The sequence below is a fragment of the Osmerus eperlanus genome, chromosome 11 (assembly GCF_963692335.1).
Source record: "Osmerus eperlanus chromosome 11, fOsmEpe2.1, whole genome shotgun sequence".
Taxonomy (NCBI): domain Eukaryota; kingdom Metazoa; phylum Chordata; class Actinopteri; order Osmeriformes; family Osmeridae; genus Osmerus; species Osmerus eperlanus.
The window spans coordinates 10,555,569-10,577,003 of record NC_085028.1 but is presented as its reverse complement, the minus strand read 5'-3'; the positions used below and the strand labels follow the sequence as shown (position 1 = coordinate 10,577,003).

Here is a 21,435-nt window from a genome sequence, read left to right as displayed (position 1 = left end):
TTTGAAACATCTGTGCTCTGATTGGTCTTACACATCTGTATAGAGAACCAAAAGTTGAGCCTTTATGTGACCATGTGACCATGTGAAAATATGAATTTCCTACTTGTGGATAATAAAGTTTACCTTGACCTTGACCTTTAGAGTAAAACCCAAGTGCAAAAGGATTGCAATGAAATGCTCCGTACAGTGCCAAAACAATTCCCAATAGTGAGTGTATTGGGTAAGTTTGTAAAAAGAGTCTAAATAACTTCAAGATGCTAAAGTCTACAAAGAAATGTGTAGCTTGTACAACCCTACTACTTTCTTTCATGCACATATTCTTGCTATGAGGCTTGACTGACAAGACAGACACTCAAAATTACTTTGAGACGCTTCCCCCAGTTTGTATTTAATCACTTTAATCACAATCTCATGCATAATAATGCCTTGTGGTTATAGCCTCTCAAGCTACACACATTCCTGAATTGATGTAATTTTAACAGCATTGTCCTCAATAAATTATTTTTTTCTGTCAGATTAGCTTCAAATGTATGGTACCGTCTGCTTGCTTACTACAGATAGGACCTGATCCAATTATACAATGCAAAGAAAGTTGTCCAGGCTGTTAAATGAGGACATTATGTTCTCATCATATTCTTAGGTTTATCTTTGGATAGCCTTACTTTCACATGAAGGCCAGTTTGTTATTTCAAATCTGTGTTGGAAGACTGGTTTGTTTACGTGTAGTTTTACACATGTGTGGGGTGTGGGTTAGCATTTAGAATGCCTGTTATTGTGTCTGTACTGTATGTATGTGTCTGGTTTGTAGGTATTCATCCTTACTCTTCTGTCCTCCCTCAGTGGAGACCTATGAGCCCTGCAGGAACCCAGGCACTCCCACCTTCGGTATCCCCAGCTCAGATAAGCCCTTCTACCAGGCCGATGAGATACTGCGCTTCTCCTGCCTCACTGGCCATGAGCTGCTGGGGGAGCCTGTCCTCCGCTGCGTCCCTGGACACCCGTCTCAGTGGAGCAGCCTGCCCCCTGTCTGCAGAGGTAGTGATTGCATTACTGTTTATGGCTGGCATTTGTTTTCAATTCACAAGTAAATTATCTGATTTATTTAGGTAGAAATCAGTTGCTTGTTAAAATGCAAGACTACGTCTAAGCATATGCTTTGTGTTGTGCCATTGAGTGTGATTTTAGGCAATTTCTTTCTTTTTTAGCCGACACACTGGAGTATATCAATGAGCGCAGGCTAGACCGTAAGTGCCATCATGCCCAGAATAAAAACGAATGCTATTGATTACATGTTCACAGCAGAATCATTCTCAACCAAAGTGCCCATGTAGTTAAAAATGTTTTCAACAGTTATGTCAAGTATTCTCAATTAAAGAGTGCAAGTATGGCTTACAGGAGCCTTCGAGGATAAATCCCTTCTGAATATTTTTACCCTTTCTCTTTACTAGTTGCCGATGCAGACCTCAGGATGGATTCGGCCAATGTAGCCATAGCAGTCCTCATCCCAGTTGCTCTCATCTTGGTCCTTATCTTAGGGATCTACCTGTATATTTCAAAGTAGGTATAATATATATCCTTATGAGTGAGCCTTATATTTTGTCTAAGTTCTACCAAGCATACTTTGTTGATGACGTGTGTGTGTGTTCACTGTGGTGCTCTGCAGGGTTCAAGGGAAGTCTATACGTCTCCCCATTGCCTCCACCTTGCCATACAACCACATTGCAGCAGAATCTACCTTTGACAACTCTGTCTATGAGACTGCAGTAAGTGTACACTGGGCATGGAAAATATGTTTGCGTAAGCATGTGTGTGCTGTCAAAAATTTAAGGGCGGCTTAGTCAATATCAGTACAGACTGATGTACAAAATTTATTAATGAATAAATATGTAGATAAAAGCCTAAACAACATTATATTGGCATTAAGTGAGAAGCCCTCAGCAATATCTTCCACCTGTTCTTCCAGAACATATCCATTGGCCCAATACCAGGTTAGGTTTAGTTGCTGTCAGTTTTCTTTTTTTATACATACAAAAAAAGAGTCCATGCATATGAAGTACCATCTGTGTTTCAGATTGCATGTTTATTCTCCAAACCTAATCTACTGTAAAGTGACAATATGGAAATTGAACAGAGTGGCATACAACCACAGTCCGTTCACCTTCAGTTACTGACAAGGGATGTGTCATTTAATCTGATGGTTCCAACGTGTTGCTCTTGCACTTGAAACCGTAGCCGTAACAACGTATAGTGATACATTTTATTGTGTAGCAAAGAGTGACCTGTTCATTCACCTTGCTTTCATACTGGGTGGTTGCCTCCAAAACATCTTTATGACAAGAGGGTATTTTAATGTACAAGGGGCAAAGTTGGACAAAATCCCTTCATATTCGGAATAAGCCTCACTTCATGATATATCAGATGACACTGTGCTCTTCTCTTTCAGAGTGATTAACTGATTATTCACTGACAGCTTTTTTTATAGAAACACCTGCAGAATATCATGTATTTCTTGTCCAGTACAGCTTGCAACAACTTCACAATATTCAAGTGATACATCATTATAACAGTGTATGATGATACCAGCTGGTTCATGCCTCAATAAGTCGAGTAATTTTGTCTCTCTCCATTTCTTTTTTGTTCATGACATGATTGCCCTCCTAAAGAACAATGAGGTGAGAACCCTCCATTTATATATTTCATCTGTTTCATCCCACTGAATAAATGCATGTTTATATAAGTTTACAAATCAGTTTAGTCCATCATGCTTCATTTTCATGTTTAGTGCAATAACGAAGGACCAAAATCCCCATTATCACTTACAGTAATAGCAGTAACATTGTTGTCCATATATACCCACACATGTGTGTGGGTATATATGGACAGGGAAGCAGTCCCAGCAGAATGCATTAAGCGATGCAGAGCCCTCTGGAACTATGCTGCTTTAAAACGGATTAGGATTTTGCAGCCTGAACCTCAAAGCTCATTTCATTAAGACCCTAGTGTCAGATAGACCATATTCTAGGGGGTCAGTGAGGAATGTGGAACTGCATTTAATATGTCACCTCTGCCTAGTGAAAATAGAAATGTCTGAAGGTTTGAACCGACCACCTCCTCTTCTCTGCTGTAATTATGTATCTCTGTCATATTCCTCATTCAAACAGCCATGGGTGTTCATAGGACAGACAGTGGATGTTTTTTTTATCCTGCATTAGTAGAAATGTCAGTCTGGACACTTATTGTAAGATATCTATATTGCAAAATCTAGTTAACTTTTCTTTACAAGGGTTACCTTAATAATACCTGTTGAATCACAATACAGTGAGGAATAAAATGTACTGAAAACCCCTTATAGTAATAAGGTAGGGCTTCTTTGGGATAAAGGGTCAGGGAAGCAAGGACATATATTGAGAATTTAACTGTGCGAGTACTTAAATGGTCAACCAAAACAAATGAGGAAATTTAAATAAAATAGCATTTTTCTGAGTGTATGTGTGAACTAGAGAGGGTACAATTTCTGGGGAAATTGTAGGGTGTGCTTGCTTGCGTCGGTTGCACAGGGGTCCGTTTTTGAATGATATTTTTACAACTGATTTCTGTATATTTTATATGAAAATGCATAGTTATTATTTATAAAGATTAAATAGAAAAAAAACAGACAAAAATGCTGCTCATTTACAACTGAAAATACGAGTGAAGCGCAGAATGAAATAGATGTCTTCTCATTTCCCCTGCAAGAGGCAGCCTCATCGTTGAATCAAAACGAATACATTTGGCAGACCGGTGTAAAAATTGACCTAATCTCTATGACTTAAACGTCATTTTAAGTTTTTCCCTTCTCGTGATATTTTCAGGCATGTAGCCTACTCATTGCATTCATTCATTAATAAAGAACCCCCTTTGAAGATTATTCTACGACGTTACCCGGCAGTAGAAGATGGAATCGCGATTCAAACAGTACCATCTGCTAACTGAAAATATGCCCCCCAAAACGTAAATAAGCTTGACATTTATTTAGTGGAAAATCGCTCATTTATAAAAAGCTCACTGGTAGCGATCATTGTCAGTAACAACGCAAAATGCGATATAGCCCTGTGTGGAGAAGCTGCCCCGGTAAATTGTACTACTACGGTACAGTACTAGACTACTGCTGTGTTCGTCTTGGTAGCGATTGCGTTGGTTGAATTGGATTTAACGTTCCGTTGTACGGTTTAAGCTGAAATTAATTATTTTCATGAACAGATTGACAACGTTTAGGCTGTGGCAATGAAGTTCAGGTTAGTAGTTAGATAGACTTTTGATTTAAGTAAGGGGAGTGCCGAACATGTTCTGTCGCCGTTTGACTTCCTAAACAGCTGTGTAAGTTAGATGTTTTTGTCGTGTGTCTCGCGTAAGCTACAACGTTGCAGTGAGCTACACTGGTTTGAAACCACAGGTAATGGTAATTTCACCAACAAATCGTTTACTAATGTCAGAATAAATCCTACAACGAAAATGTATATGTGAGGAATGTTTATTTTAACGATTGAAAACAGATAACTAAACCACTGTAGTATGTGTTGCCCGGGCAACACAGGCTAATGTCATGATGCTAATACTTCAGTGAAATAGTAGACTACTGTTTCCGAAAGTAGATGTACTTCCTTAATAATATCAGCTTATACTGTACATTACACATCACAATTGTGTGTCATATCACAAAGTAAAATGAGTAAATAGTTATCACTCTGGCCTCTTTGCTTGTGGCGTTTCTGCAGCTGCCTTGCAGTAAAGCTATAGTTAGCCTAGCTATCCCCCAAGTTAACAGATGCGAAACGAATGTTCTGCCAAAGGTAGTCACGCGTGTTTTCGTGACGTTAGTGACGTAGCGACGTTAGTAACGTCAGTGACTGTGGCTAGCAAATTAGCCACCGTTAGCTTCACTTTTCGCCACAAAAACTTAACTTCAGCCTAAACCATGCAACGGAAAGTAAATTCCAATAGAAGCAACTCAATCGCTACCAAGACGAAACTTTTGACACCTACGTTGTCTATGTAGGCCAAATATTGACTGAGTTTTAGGGGGGCGAAAATAAACAATAATAAATAATAATATATATGTGAGAGAACAAAGGTTGTGCTCTCGCCGAAGGCTTGAGCACACCCAATAAGTCTGGTCTGGTTTAACCAAGCATCAGCAGTGATATGATGTTCAATTGTTGGACACCTCTATATTTAATCAAATACTGCCCTCTGCTGGTATGATCAAATACATATAAACTGTTGTTCCATATTCTGTTTCTCATCAAAGTTTGCATTGTTGTCTATTAATTGAATTGCAATACATTCACTGACAGTATTTATTATATATTCTTGAATTTCAGTAATAAAATACCTTGTATTTATTTCACAGGAGATACGAGAGTATGAGGTTTCTATCTAGAGGCCCATTGAAGCATGGACAGATATCAAGCCTGTTTGCCTTTTGGAATTTTCTCTGCACTTCTCAACCCTCCGAAGATTTATGAGTCCTACAACTTTTCCAACCCCTTCCTCCACCATGTCCTCTCCACTGAACGTTGTCTTCGAGGGCCACACCACTGCAGAGACTGGGCCACAGTATTATTTTTCTATAGCATCAACAGCAACGGCCTAGCAGCCGCATTTATACAGTTTTTATCCTGTAAAATTAAAGACTTAAGTACATTATGTCGTCACAGAAAAAGAAGAAGGCAAAGCTAGTGGAACAAATGTAAGCTTGTACCCAATAGTCCCAAATGCAAAAGTGTTTTTTCCTCCTGTGTGTCTGACACAAAAATATAGCTAAAATATGTTGTTTAAACTGTGTTTCATTGGATATACAGTATTGTTTACTCTATATAATAAGCTTCAAATAAGCTTTGTATGTCACGATCATAATAATTTAAAAACATTGTTGTTTGATTTTTTTTTTTATCAGAATGTGCCTTAAATGTAAGGCACTAACTAAGCAATGCTTGCATCAGTTGCAGTCTGTTCTATAAATTTCAAACATGTGTTTTATTGTTTTTGTTTGCATAAGGATAATGGTGGAGGTGGAAGCCAGAATTGTGTTCAATTTACAACCTTACCACTTTTCTGTACATTACCAAACTGTGTTATTAGTGTTGTAAATTTTTCCTACAGCTTAGCCACCATTGTGATCATCAAAGGGATTCTGCATATTGATGCAATATATTGGTTTGATACAACCAAGCTGAATCTATTAGGATATTGCATCACCATTCAAATTATCAGTCTTCTAACATTGCCACATGTGAATATTTATTATTGCAAGATGGTGTGATGACAATGATGATTCTGTAATCTATTTTTGATTCATTGTATATAGTGTGCTGATGAAGCCACGTCATGAACAAACACATCTTCAATAAAAATTATTATTCAAAAAATGGGAAATTGACAAATGCCTTGTTTCATTTGTTGAAGGAGATGTGTACACAAGAGGGGCGTAGCCCCCACCCCTCCACCCCCCCCCACCCCCAAACTAGATTCTGATTGCTTACAATAAAAACTAAAGGGATTGTTGATGCATGATATATAGGCTATGTATACGGTTATACATTATTGTGACCTTTTTCACGCCCTCTGCCTTTCTTGAAAATTAAGCCAAATCTACCAGCAGGTGGCCATGTGGACACGAATGCATAGTTTGTAAAACATATGGAAATACTATTATGTGTATATATTGAGTCCTCGCAACTGGACATTATTGGATTTTACACGAATTTTCAGTACTGCATTAAAGCTGGCGTAGGCAAGTTTTGCAAGCTAGCTATTTTAGCTTATTTTCCAAACGATTCAAACCATAATATCCCACCCCCTCCCTTCAAAGCCGGTACCACAAAACACATGAACGAGCTGCCTGACTACAGAACTGCCGAGAGACTAGTCCACGAGTTACCCCATGTCACATTCGCTTGTAAGAACACACAGCACTATCATAATGAATAAAAAGCTAACGTTAGTAGGCCTACTCATTACTTTCAAGATAGCATGTTAGTATTGGGAAATTATATCATAGAGTTTTAACTGTTAAATCTGGAACTGAATTTATTGCCTGCTTTTTCTCTGCTATTCCTGTGCCTCCAGCTTGGTTGTTAAAAAAAGCTGACCTCTGCCAAGCCACTGAAGCCAGGTTGAAAACTACAGTAACGCGCATTGAGTGCAGGGGCAGAGTGCGCGCAGTAGACAGACAGGCAGTCAGTCCAATCATTAGTCTCGGTCTGAATGATTTGTCATGTTTATTACAGTCCTATGACGCCCACAGATGTCGGATTGTTTTCATATTGCCATCACAACCTTTTCGGTTGTGAAGTTCATTTTGGCAAATATGACAAAAAAGTGCTTCCCAACAGCATTGCCTACACCATCTTTAATCAGGCTGTGGCATTTATCTTTTAGAAGGAGTAAAATAAAACTGTTTGATATAGTAGCCTAGTTAGAATAGACGAATGATATGCTTAATTTGCGCAGAAAAATGCTTTCTTATTTTACATATTATTTGTTTCGATTAAGTTTACGAGCGAAAACTGCGAGGCTATGGTGATCGTTTTTGATTCTCCACTGCGCAGTGTTGATCCTTCCGACATCTTTCGCGCATGCCGAAACGACATTTCCTGTTGCGCCAACTCAGTGGAGGATGTTGCTAGCTTTCAATGTTGATGCTTAATGCACAGGATTTTTCACAACAATAGCAACATCTCTTGAGATACCTGCCTTATATACCTATTAACAAATGCTTGTCAAAAACCGTGCACCGCAAGTGGCTCGCAGATTGTTTTAGTTTGCTTGATTTTGTGGATCCTTTTGTTCGACAATGAAATCTGACGGGTTTACAATTTTTCCAAGTCTATTCGAGCAGCTACTGCAGGAGCAGAAACAAGTACCATGGCTAGCTAACGATAACAAGTGGTTTTGCTGGCTAGCAAAAATCTGATTTCATGCTTTCGTGCAATCGACAACTGTTACGAGAAGAAACTAGACTGTTTGCATTGCTGAAGTAACGTGGATGTTTGTTGACGTTTGTTTTTGCTGGGCAGCGGTGCATCGTGAATACTGCTGGTTTGCCTGCTATCCTAATACTGCCATCTGAAGGAGCTGAGCTAGCTAGCCATATAGTCTGTGTGTAGTAGAAGCCGGGTGGCAGTTCGATGATTTTCAGCCCTCAACCTTTGACTGGTGTGTTTTTACTCACAATAATAGCCAAGTTAGACAACGTCAACAAATTGGCGTAGTTGCTCATTGAAACAATCCCTGATACAGTGTCACGCACGGATATATTTGCATAGCAAGTTAGCTAGTTAACTGGTGAGAAGTCATCGACTGCTGGATGAATGTGGGACAAAATGGAGACCCCAACGATTGTGTACGACTTGGATACCTCTGGGGGTTTAATGGAGGTGAGGCTATGTAGCTCCTATAGGCCTGACTATACCGTCTAAAGTAACAAGCATGTCACCTCGTTTAATGTCAATGTCAACTACCTTCCTGCAAAGCAATTGTCCCAACCGTGAATGTTTCTTAGGCTAGCTATATTATTTAGTTCCAGCATGTACTGGGTGTAAAATTGTAACTCGCCCCGTTATGAGATGCAGTTACCATCACAGTAAACGTAAACATTTGCCAGGACTGGATAGTGCCACTTGGAACTGCAACGTACGATAAACCAGACTGACAAATGCCGGGCGGATGTCAGGGCCGTTTCAAGACAGAGTCAAATTGTCAGGCCAAATGTCAAATTGTAATAGCCTACACATGCCAAATGTTTTTAACAAACGGTAATGCATTCTAATGGTTTGACGAACCTATCTAAGTTAATGGTGATATGCAGTCATACTACTTATTATATACCTAGAACTGGGGTAGTAATTGACAACTGATCAAGTATGTTGTTATAAAGGCAAGTTTGCTTTTCCAGCAAATCCAAACGCTGCTCTCGCCCCCTAAGTCGATGGACGGGCAGAACACTAGTCGGAAGTCCGAAAGAGAGACCAGAAAAAGCGGCAGGGCTACCAACCACAACACCTGTGATAGTTGCCGAGAGGGAGGGGACTTATTGTGCTGTGACCATTGTCCTGCTGCCTTCCATCCACAATGTTGGTGAGTATTTTATTGTTAACTGTAACTATGCTGTTGCAATAATCATGCAGTAATTTGATTACCACTTTAGCAACAATGAGACGTTGGAGGGTCTTTTTCGCTGGAGATACTTGATAAAGGCGAATTAATGTGCTCCCAGACAAGCTTCTTAGTGGTTCTGACAGTCAGCACCTGGTGGTTAAAATTTGCCGCGGAATGATTGCAACCAGTTCCTCCCCCGCCTCTCGCGGTCGGCAAGATTGAACGCAGGCATTCCGTCTCCCTCGTACTAGGGAACGGGCAGCTAAAAATGGAGTCGGACGAAGCTTCTCCTCTCTCGTGTGCCTCTGTTTACAATATGGCGATCCCCTGAAAATGTTTTCTGTCAGCGCCATCTTGCCGAAATTGTATTTGCCAGCGTTTTCTCCGTTTTTCAGCATTTTGTTAAACGGTTTGCACCATGCTGTCTTAATTGCTGTGGTAAGATGCAAACAGTCGAATGGTCTACAATATATTAATTTAAAATCATTCAGATGACATAATCCAGTGCTGTGTTATATGGCAATGTCAGATTTAAGAGTAACAAAAACACATTGAATGTAGCCAAATTAATTTGACTGTAAGAAAAGGAGAAAATACATTCTGAAATGAATCCTTCAATACATTGGGTCTCATATACAGTACGGTCATCTTGACTGATCTAGACATACGAGGGATATGCTGTAAGGATTCCAAAATGTATTGTTACATGTACGGGGGCAAACAGTGACGGCAACAAAACAACCTGACTATATGGCTAGCCTAAACTATACGTAACACAGTTCCTAAGCCGCCGAATACAAAAGAGCGCATGAAACATCAACTTGTATCCTAAATGCAGCCACTCCCCCTTGACCCCTGTCAAGCAAACCCTCCTAGTTCACCCAGCCTTGAACTAAGTAGTATCAATAGCAACTTTTCTTATATACGTATTAAATCCTCATAACGTTCCTCAGTATCCCTTACCTGTAGTTGTAGCTAAACATCAGTGACTAGATTGCACATTGCCACTTTATTAATCTCTAATAGTGCATTATAGGACAACCTCAGACTAAAACATACCAGTTTGTGAGTTAGTGGACTGTGGACATTGCAGTTGTACTAGACTGGTGAAAGCCAATTTGATGGTTACATAACTGTCCAACTTAACACTAAGCTGTGCAAGCCATCCATTGTGATTATTTATTGGTTTCACATGTGCTACCACCACACTTGTGACTTATGGACTGGTGCAAATGTAGTGCTTCTTGTTTAGGTCTGGACCTTATGAATAATCCAATTGCATTGTTCTCAATTCATTTCCTTGGACAAAAGCAAAACAGAAATTTTGGGAAAACTTTTCTGAATATGACCAGAAGCCTTGGGCACTGGTGACAACAGAGCCATGTTTGATTTGAACGCTAATTATAGTTTATTCTTCTTCCCGTAGTAATCCACCATTAAGTGAAGAGAATCTGCCCCCTGGTGACTGGATTTGTCATCGCTGTAATGTCAGAAGCAAGGTAAGCAGTCTTCAATATTAAGCTTCTTTATTCTTTTCTTTTTTACATGCTACTCTTCAATTTCCTGTCTTAATGTTTTTTTGCTTTATTTGCAAATATGTTGAGTGTATAGTAGAAATCTGGTGTAACCCCAACCACAACATTAGGGTGTACAGGTTAAAGAAACAACACCCTGAGTGCTGCTCAGTTGCTAGAGAGACTACATCAGGCTACATTGTTTTATCAGAATTAGTTGCTTTACTGTAAACTTACTTTAATATACTTAAATGTTGACCACTAGCTACAAAAAATAACAACAGTCATTTTTGGTGTGTCCAAAAATCAATAACTAGTACTGTAAGTGCTGCAGTTAGTAACTTATTCACCTTTTTGTTTATACAAACACTACTTAAGGGGTGATGCTATTACTTATAGACCATGTCGCACTCTCTCACTTCCAGAAGCGGGATCAGAAGGCAGAACAGACCAATGGACTCTTAGAGAGGCCCAACTCCAAGCGTTCCTCTTCCCCAGCGCTAGAACTGAACCATGGACCCGGTCCACTGCATCTTGACGGGTTAACCACTGAAGCTGGCGCTGCAGGACCTGTACTGAGGATGGCAGCCGTGGCCCAGGTCCGCCTCCTAGAGCGCAGATGCAGTAGCCGGACCAACAGCCGACCCGGCACGCCCACCTCCAATGCCTCCTCCACACCTACTCCCTCGGAGGAGCAGAATGAGGTGGTGGAGGACATGGCAGAGACTGAAGAGGAGGCACACGGCTCTGAACCGGAGGGCTTAACCCCCTCAACACCCACTCCACGCCTCCTTAAGAGGCCCTTTCAACTGCTGATTGCTGCAGCCATGGAGAGAAACCCCACGCAATTCCAGCTGCCAAACGAGTTCACCTGCTCCAGTGCACTACCAGGTTAGTTAGTCCATCAGTGCCTTACTTCAAAACAAGGACATAGGGGTTTTAGTTAGGCTAGATCCCCAACTCCCCAACAGTTTTATTGGTTGCAACTATGAGTTTGAGACAGTTAGCAAAAGTGTGTCAGTATAGCCCTGCTTAGAAACACATGTCTGTAGTTAAATAATCTATACTGTGTGTCTTTAGGCAGTAGCAAAAGGAGGAAGAGAGAGGAGTTGATTGAAAAGGTTTTCAAGAAGCCCCAGCCTGAATCAGACCCCAATGGGCCGATCCCCCTGCCCGTAAAAGTATGCTTCAACTGCACCAGGTAAATAAGTGTTATCATTAGGGGGGGGTGCTTGTTTATGTTTCTGCGTCTACATGGGTATGAAGAAGTATGTCTCTTGCTCTGTTTGACCCAAACTCTGCATCCCTCTTCTTCTAATAGGAGCTGCAGAATGGCCCCTCTGATCCAGTGTGACTACTGCCCCCTCCTCTTCCACATGGAGTGTCTCGACCCACCACTCTCTGCAATGCCAGCAGGGAGTTGGATGTGTCCCAACCACATGGAGCATTTGGTGGTAAGAGCCGGGCATTTTACATCACTCAGCCGGGTTTCCAAGCGGTTCCCAGGCAAATCAGTGTGTGTTTAGTGAAGGTTACATTTGACATGCATAGCATGTTATTTCCCTGTCTTATCATCTTTGGGATAAACAGCACTTGAGTGTGAATGGGAGTGGGTAGTAGGAGCGTTTGATTGACGATATAACAAATTACTTTATTTGCACACAAAAAATGTGAACGTCAGTGGATCTCCATTCCCAGCCTCTGATTTGGGTTGACCCAAACCCAACAAACATGCTTTCTTGTTCACCAGCTGAACCAGAGGAACCCAAACCTCACCAACCGCTGCCAGCTCTTCGACCAGTTTCAGGACCGGATGTCCCAGCATGCTGTTAAGGTGGACTTCCTGCGAAGGGTCCATAGACAAAACCCGCCCAACCACCAGCACAGGAAAAAGACAATCAAGGTTCACACAGAATAATAAACTAATCTGCATTAAATCCTAGATCAACAAAGAGTTATCTATAATGATAACATTCCCCCTATTTATTTGTAATGTCTGCCCACCTAGGTACCAGATGGCATTAAATCCCAATACAACAGCCCTCCTGTGTTGGCCCCCAGAGGTGTCCGTAATGGGGAGCTGGTATGCAACGGAAATCCTAAACAAGACAACCCTACACAACATTTCACCAGCGAGGTTGAGCAACAGGAGGTAGGTACCCCTGCTTATAGCACCTACAGTATATCTCATTATTTATTGATCTTATCTATGATTCAACACAATTTGAATGTATTGTTAAAATGTCGGCCAATGATCTCTTGTTTTAACACGGCACACTTGTGGCAAATAGACACCCATAGCGCAAATAGTCTGTAGAGGGATATTCTCTAGACTATATTGGACATAATTTGTACATGATTTATCAAAACATCCTTTTGCCTTGTTTAGTGGCTACAAGACGTCATTGCTCTCCAATGCAGCATCATGCGACATCTATCATCCGAGCAGAAGTTGTCGTTGTCAGACTGGGAACATACAGAGAAAGCTGACCTGAAACCCTGCTTAGGGACAGGGGAGCAGAGCTCGCTGCCTCCCCCAGCAAGAACAGCTTGTTTCAAACCATGCAGTACCCTTGGCCACCCCCAGGGTGCTTCTGAACTGAATAGCCCCATGGAGGAAGGACATTGTCAAAATTATTACAGGAAACCGAATGGCCCCCTTGCCGAACAGTCACTTGCTAAAGGCTGCAGGTCTGTAACGGGTGATTCTGTTGCTGATTCGAGTAGCCAGGCTGAGCTCCATAACAGACTGAAACCCTCGCAAACCCCACCTTCATCAACTCATAGCCCTTCCCAAGGCCTCTCCAACCACATAGGAGACGTGGCTGTTAAAATGGAGAGTACGAACCGCTTAGGGTCATGTGCTTTGAGAGACTGGACCACTTCCCTCACAATACGCCCAGACATTGGGCAAATCGACCAAACTCAGATCCGAGGCCTAGGTCAAATAATACATGTTGAGAGGCCCTCTTTTGATGGCGCCCCTATCTTCACCCCACCCAGAGCTGTCAGTGATGTCAGTGCATCCAAGCTAGTCACATTCTCACCTTCCCCCGGTAAGAAACGCAGACATCTTCCTTCCTTAATGAATGGGATCTTTTAGTATGGTCACCAAAATACGAACAATAATTGTATTTTGAATAAATGGCTTAATTTAATTAAATGGTTTCAGCCAATTGAATACATCATTTTAGTGACTTTCTACAATCTGTGCACAGGTTCCACCCCAGGCATAAAGACCAGCCCCGAGGTGGTTGTCTCTCCGCCCCCCAGCTCTCTCCTTCCCTCCATTACCGACCTCTCTGGACGCATGATGACCGCAATAGGTGGGGATGAATGTACAGCTTGAGAATCCTGTAGTGTTTTGTATACACACTCCCATCATTTTTGAGCCTCTAAACAAATGCACAAACAGTATATTGTCCCAAAAGACACATCAACACACAAAACCGTGTGGATGATTTGGAAGACTTGCTTTAGGCTTCAACGAATTTACATCAGTTCATTTTTTGTTTTTTCCCCCCAGAATTTGAGATGGGCAAGCTAGATGAGGAGTTGGTCAAACTTTTAGCCTTGCAGAGAATACAGCAGCTATTTCCCCCCAAAGCACCACCCACCCTTCCAAGCAGCTTGGCAGCCCCTGCACCCACCACCGTCGCACTCAAACCTCAGACGCCACCCGAAGAACGTAAGGCTGTCTCCTTTAACCTGCACTTCCTCTTCTGGTTCTTAATGCAAATTGGTATCATGTGTAGCATGTCAGAATCTTACTTTTGAAATGAAAGCCCAAAAGTCATTTTGAAAAAATGTGTCCGATATAGGTATACTGCAATTGTAAATCTAAAATAATTTGAAAACAAATCCGATCTAAAAGTGAGACCTCAATCTAATGTGTGTGGATGTGCATAGGTTGAGATGTGTGTTCTGTTCCTCTCACAGCCCAGAAGAAGGAAGTGCAGGCCAGAGCTATGTTCTACCCCCTGATGGGAAAGGGAGGAGCCGTCAGCATGTGTTACAGGGCTCTGTACATCGGCTCTGGTGAGGAGATGTCAAATTAGCATTTGGGGGGGGAGTCACAGCATCAGATTTCCCTGAGGTCTTGAGTCTAACTGAACTGACTTCAACCTTCTGCAGGTGCTGACATGGATGTGTGCCTTACAAACTATGGACAATGCAATTATGTGTCGGGGAAACACGCATGTATCTTCTATGATGAGGTACAGTGATGAATTTGTGTTTTTTCTCATCGCACCATTATCATCAGTACATGATGCAAACAAATATTTTAGACACATTGATTGCAAAGAATATCCAATGTGTCTGATATTTACTATTTGGCTTTTTGCCGTTGTTATCAACGATCATAGTGTTGAATTCTTCCTGTGTTTTTGTGTCTTCTGTGTAAATCGCTCGGTTTGTTTGTCCAGAATACGAAGCATTACGAGTTGCTCAACTACAGCGAGCACGGGACTACAGTGGACAACGTCCTCTACTCCTGTGACTTTTCTGAGAAGCCTCCGCCATCTCCGGCCAGCAGTCCAGTGGCAAAAGTGCCAGGCGTTGTTCGTGAGTACTGCTTAAATGCACTCGGTCACATATTGTTGGCACCCATGCACTAATTTCTTTTTGCTATCTCACCAAATGACAATACGTTGTGTACACACACATTGTATCAGCAGAAGGACCTTGCTTGTAGAGCGCGGTATTATGCTTTCCTCTCCCTTGTTGTCTTTGCAGGCCGCTGTAAGGTTAAGGAGCAGGAGGAGAGGTCTGGTGCCCTTGTAGGGCTGATGCCAGCAGGGGGAGTGATGAGCAGCCAGCCCCAGGGAGGATCCAGGCTCTCCTGCAACTGCAAGGCCAGTAGCTCGAGCCTAATCGGGGGCAGTGGAGCGGGTTGGGAGGGCACGGCTCTGCTCCACCACGGCAGCTACATTAAACTGGGCTGCTTGCAGTTTGTCTTCAGTATCGCTGAGTTAGCCAGCAAGCTGCCAAAAGAGGAGACTGTCAACAAAGCCACTGGTACAGACAGTACCACGCCTGACCAAGAGGGGGCAGACAAAACGACTCTCTCACACAAAGTGCCCGTACAGAGCGCCAATCCCATTCCGTAGCCCCCCCCCTTTCCCCCCTTTTATCTCTTTTCAGTCAAAACAAAGGGAATTTTAAAGAGACGTTTGCTTAACAGGGAATGGAAAAACCCCTTTGACTCTATTTAAACTCTTTATATGTTTGCATGAAACTGAAGTATTATTGAAATCTCATGAACAGACAGAAAACATTTATTCACATTGCACCGTGACCACCGGACTGAATTTATCCGTACTCTATATCTTTTGCCAGGGCAATTATATTTTCTATAACATTTTCTTAGTTCTTAAACCAGCTAATTTATCCCAGGCCTTTTTTTTATTTTTTAGATCATGTTATTGTAGTACAGTGAAACGTGTTCATACATACATAGCTACCTGTTGGTTCATAAGTATACACTCATACTTGTTCATATGCCTCTTTATGTACAGTAAAAAAAAGTCTGAGACCACATTGAACATTTTAATGGGGGAATTGAATACTGAGAAAGCCAAGAATTTAGTTATATCAAAATGAGCTCTTTGTAACATTGTGAGATTGTGCTGGGATAACTTGAGTGATCAGGTATTGAACAAACTTGTGAAGACCATGCATACTGTCATTAAAGCAAAAAGAGGGGGAACATGCCAAAAACTGAGATATTCTGAAATTCGTGTATATTTGTCAGAGATTCAACTTTTCACTGACATTTAGTCCATATTATTTGTAATAAAAACATTTGTCTTACTTTCAAATGCAAAATAGAAGTATCTTGACTAGTGGTCTCAGACTAACCCAGACTGTCTGTCTATACATAATTGTGAACTTAAGTGCTTTTATGTTGGACAAAGATATGCCTGGGCATACACACACCATTGTGTTTTTAGTGTACAACTATTTAAAGACTCTCTATGTGATACCTGCTAGTATGACTTATAAGTTGTAATGCTTGTTTAAAGTCTTGTCCTCAATGCTGTAGTCATTTTGTATATAGACCTGGCATTTTAGCACTCATTTCAAATGTCTTTTTGTACCTATAATCCTGTATATATGCGTTCTATATTGTGTTTTGTCTGTTAAATGTAAATACAGAAAGATTTTTTTAAGAACATTTTAAAACTGCTATAAATTCTGCGTTATTTGAATGACTGTAAAAGTCATATGCCACCATGCAACAATATACATTTAAGTAACATTTGTTAAATACTCCAAAAATGAAAACTTTTAATATTCACCATGCAGTATTACTACTCAGTTGATTAATTCATTAATGGGTTATACTTTTCAGAATACGAGTATTTGGCTCTTAAAACAAAAACAAAAAACAACAAAAAAAATAATGATACAGACCTTTGATGTTGATGTACTTTCACTGAGTGCAGGTAAGTAACACAATGATTTAAGAAATTACAAGTTCTTTATCACTGACTAAATAGAAATGTTCTTGGTGGTTGAAAGTAGCAATTGACTATTGAAAGTGTCGATCAAATATGTCATTATGCACAGTAATTAGACATTCCACAAGACAGTAGGTAAAGGTGTAACTAATGCACTGTAATATCAGACACCCAAAATACAAAGGAATCATAGATACCTAATATCTTTAATATAATTTGTTCACACTTGTCAGTAGCTTATGTGCCATGGAGTGTAAGAATTCAATTTCTTTCAATTCAAATTTTCTACAGCTGTAAAGGGCATCGCCCTCATCATCTCCGCAGTGCAAGGGTCTATGGTGAGCACAGAGTTGCATTCTGGGAGGGCCCTGATTAGCGTTTGGATGGAATGGTGGACAGGAGAGGCTGGAGTGTTCCTTGTCTCTGGAGAGCAGGAGTTCCTGAGGCTCTTGATCTGATTCCTGATGCTGTGACAGCTGTAAATTTGAAGTGTCCTGACCGGTGCCTTGTGGGATCTGAAACCCTTTTTCTTTTCTGAGCTCTGAATTGAGCTCCTGCTGCTTCTCCGCGTGAGGGCAGGATCCCTGGTCTGGGGTGGCCCGTGAATTGCTGTGCAGGAGTGTCGTCAATGTGGAGATTCGGTCGATAGCACGCCTTAGGGTGGCAATTTTTGATAGCCTCTTACCTTTGAGGTCGTGCTTAAGAGTCCTCCGCAGAGCGGTAAAGGCCTGGTTGTATTCTAGAATCCGCTTGCGCTCGCGTACGTTTGCAGCCACGCGGTGTGCCTTCGAGCGGACCAGGCGTCCGCAGCTCTTTACAACTGCAGCATGGTTTCGGCAGCTGGCGGTGACACCAACCTCCTCTAGGGAAGCTTGCCCGAAACCAGAGTCACTACCACTTCCACTGGTGCTGTCTTCCTCAAGTTCCACTCGACTATCCTCTACCTCCTCCTCAGAAAACTCTGACTCCGTGATACTGGCCAGACTGCTCATATTTCATACCCCCCAACTCCCTTAAATACTTTTTTTAAGGATAAGACCAGTTCAGATTATAGCTGGGACTGACTCCACAGACCTTCAGAAGCTGAGCTGGTATGTTCCTGTGCTGAGCTAGAAGACCCAAGCTCCTCCTTTTGAATGGTTGTACTCTGGAGCTGGTTGTGACATGTAGTCACCCAGCATCCCTGTCTTTACAACAACTTATCTCAACCTCACTTAGTCACTCTGAGGGAGGAAAGGACATTTTAAAGGCATTTTATGCCATGTGATTGGCTGGCCTCAAAGAAATGGTGGATTGTGGTTTTATGAGTGCCTTCGAGGCAGATGGGACCAGTGTGTCTTCTCAGAAACCTCCCCCTCCAGTCATGCAGGGATCATTGCTGTTATTGTGTCTTAATCTGAACTTTACAAACGTTCAATGTCACAATAGGATGTGGGTTTGTGATGATGAGGTGTGACATGTACTTGTAAATGTGGTATCAAGACGTTATAATGGTTTTGGGGGAATCTATTTTCTGTAGAACATCTAGGCTGTCTGATTCATTATTCTTTATTGATGGGTGCGACAGAAACTAATCGGCATCTTTCTTATGTTAACACACACAACAGATTATCTTAGTGGCACAATTAACTGGGTTCTATTAACCATCCTACTCTGCTATTCTCTAGCTCTAATAATGGTAGGGAGTGTAATTTCAGTGTCTTCAATGAATAGGTACTATAAATCAGGTCTGAGTGGCCTGCAGGACATGAACACACAATGGACAGAACTTCAAAGCTGGGGAAAAAGAACACAAATATTTTACAACTATCACCTGTGACCGCTGTTGATTCAAGTCCTTTGTTTGAGCCTTGTTCTGTACTCCAAACCACCCCCCCCCCCCTTTCCATTTATACATATGTTTTTCACATATTGCAATGTAGAGGGCTTGGTTTTACATTTAGGAAAGTGTACCTTATGAGGCATCAGCTCTGGCATTAGATTGAAATGTCTCATATTTGTCATGGTGAGAAGGTGTTGTTTTAAGGCATCTCTGGGTAATACAGTAGGCTATATACTGTACTGTATATTCGCTTAAAAGAGAAGTGACCTTCTGAGAAAGGTGGCTTTCAAAGTATTTCTCCACAAAATTTACGATGCTTCTTTACAATCTCAGGGGTCCTGTACCTTGTTGAAGGTAGACTGCGGGGGAGACACTGTGATGTTTATATTAGCCCCAAGGCAGTCATTATAAGATGCCTATTGACAGGTCATTAAAAGCATTGTTTCCTTCCTGCCTGGTTGTTTACAGCAAGCTGACCAAAGCTACAATAAGTAGCCTAATAGTTACCTGTATTTTCTATCCCCCTAACACACTTTCTACATTGTCTGTTAATTCTTAACCCTTGTGCTGCCTTCGGGTCACATGACCCAAAGGTTTACAACGAACCATCGTTGTGTTTACCCAATTTTACCCAATACAAAAACAAATATAAAGCATTTTATTTTAACCTTCGCCATGTGGGGGGTCTGAGACGGCCCGACGGTTAAAAGAAAATGCTTCACTTTGTTTTTGTATGCGGTAAAGTTGTCGCAATACGACGATGGGTCACAATGACTGATGGGTCAGAATGACCCGAAGATAACACAAGGGTTACAGAAATTGAATCTGTTCTTTACTGCTATGATGGCACAAAAAGCCTTGTTTTACTGTGGTCATACTGTTCAAATTGGAACAAAATCCACTCTAATATTTCACTCTATCAGCACAAGCACATCCTGTGTCAGTAATTAACAGCATAGTCAGCATAGCAACATTATTCATTTATACCAGAAGGATCTTGGGCCTTTAACCCTCGTGCTGCCTTCGGGTCACATGACCCAAAGGTTCACAACGAACCATCGTTGTGTTTACCCAATTTCACCCAATACAAAAACAAATACAAATAATTTTCTTTTAACCATTGCAATGTGGGGGGTCTGAGACAGCCCGACAGTTAAAAGAAAATGCTTCACTTTGTTTTTGTATGAGGTAAATTTGTCGCAATACGACAGTGGGTCACAATGACTGATGGGTCAGAATGACCCGAAGATAACACAAGGGTTAAGTCTTTTTTTTACAGACTACTAGGATAATGTGGCCTATCGCACGAGTTGATGAAAAATCCCACCCGGAAGTTAGACAGATTGATGAGACAACAATGATGAAACAACCTTGACAACATAGTTTTGTAACATCCCATACCAGTGTTATTGAAAGGTAACATGACACTAGCAATTATCAGTCATCACAAATAAATCAAGGACTCTATTGGCACAACCCATTTTTCAAAAAAGAACTTAACCTTCACGCTTAATTGAGATATTGTAAGTAAATGCCATCCTCCCTAACAAGCAGCTGCAGGCTGACTGCTATTAAAGTTATTTTCTCTGCAAACATTTATACCGCAGTGTTGAATATTAGTGAGGATCAGGAGTCCAGTTTAATTTGCCTTTAATTGGCAGCACTACAGGTTTACAGGAAATACATTTTAAGGTGTCCCAAAGCATTTGTTGTTGATCTGTGATAATTTAACCTACACATGGAGAACCTACCAACAAGAGAAGACAATCCTTAACCTTAACAATCACACCAGCAACATCCAACTGAAACAGCCTTTGAAGGAGAGTGCTAAAAAGTATCTTAAAAGCACACATAAAGTAAGATACTCTAAAGGGTCAAACTTACTCAATATTCTTTCCAAATCTGACTTTTGAATATGAACTTTACTTCCTGCTCCTAAAATACCGTATTTTGTGTAACTTGTTATTAAATGCATGTTCTCTACCTGGTAAGGTAAGATGTCAAAGTAGTAACATAAATATTCAAAACAAGTCAAGACAATGCAGTATTGACTGACCTCCAGCAGTGGTCCATAAAAAGAGCTAAGAGCTTCCAATTAACCACATGAAACATCATGCCCCCTCATTATGGATAAATCTGGTGACCCTACATTAGTAAGTAGCAAGTAATAGCAGTACATTGAATACACCAGATGCAAGACACAAGTTTTGCACAGATATTTTCATCCAGTAAAAATCATGTTCTATAACTATTGTACACATTTTTGATACATTTGTAATATACTATTACCCTAATTTACTGGCTCTAAATATCCCACAAAAGTTTACATACCACTGACATGAGTTTGATTGGTTCATGTTGTATACTGTACATATAATTAAACATTATAGAATATAAATTTAAATATTACATTTCATTATATAATTGCAATAATGGTTTGTTTTATCTGGGACTAGAAATAAGGACTGCTTTTGATGTTTTGGGTTGTGGAACATGG

The 21,435-nt window shown here is 41.0% G+C and overlaps 2 protein-coding genes across 2 annotated transcripts in view; both read left to right on the top strand.

Moving 5' to 3' along the window:
* sez6b (seizure related 6 homolog b) overlaps window positions 1-5,419 on the top strand; it is a 62,029-nt gene extending 56,610 nt beyond the window's left edge. The window contains exons 13-18 of the mRNA XM_062473453.1: window positions 841-1,035; window positions 1,206-1,244; window positions 1,449-1,557; window positions 1,664-1,763; window positions 2,664-2,672; window positions 5,390-5,419. Of these exons, the coding sequence (XP_062329437.1) occupies window positions 841-1,035; window positions 1,206-1,244; window positions 1,449-1,557; window positions 1,664-1,763; window positions 2,664-2,672; window positions 5,390-5,419 (482 nt within the window). The remainder of the gene's footprint in view (window positions 1-840; window positions 1,036-1,205; window positions 1,245-1,448; window positions 1,558-1,663; window positions 1,764-2,663; window positions 2,673-5,389) is intronic.
* A 2,209-nt stretch (window positions 5,420-7,628) lies between these two features.
* LOC134029198 (PHD finger protein 12-like) lies at window positions 7,629-16,845 on the top strand. The gene is made up of 15 exons (XM_062473229.1): window positions 7,629-8,417; window positions 8,936-9,117; window positions 10,565-10,637; window positions 11,078-11,543; window positions 11,733-11,853; window positions 11,974-12,106; window positions 12,403-12,555; window positions 12,661-12,804; window positions 13,042-13,708; window positions 13,871-13,978; window positions 14,179-14,340; window positions 14,592-14,690; window positions 14,787-14,869; window positions 15,080-15,218; window positions 15,390-16,845. The coding sequence occupies exons 1-15, from the start codon at window positions 8,352-8,354 to the stop codon at window positions 15,761-15,763; spliced, it is 2,970 nt and encodes a 989-aa protein (XP_062329213.1). The 5' UTR covers window positions 7,629-8,351; the 3' UTR covers window positions 15,764-16,845.
* The last annotated feature ends 4,590 nt before the right edge of the window (window positions 16,846-21,435 follow it).

Excerpts from the sequence above, each read along its gene's own strand:
- LOC134029198 (XM_062473229.1), top strand. The coding sequence starts at position 8,352 with ATGTGGGACAAAATGGAGACCCCAACGATTGTGTACGACTTGGATACC. Across the intron at positions 11,854-11,973 it reads GTATGCTTCAACTGCACCAG|GAGCTGCAGAATGGCCCCTC; the intron begins GTAAATAAGTGT and ends TTCTTCTAATAG. Across the intron at positions 13,709-13,870 it reads CACATTCTCACCTTCCCCCG|GTTCCACCCCAGGCATAAAG; the intron begins GTAAGAAACGCA and ends ATCTGTGCACAG.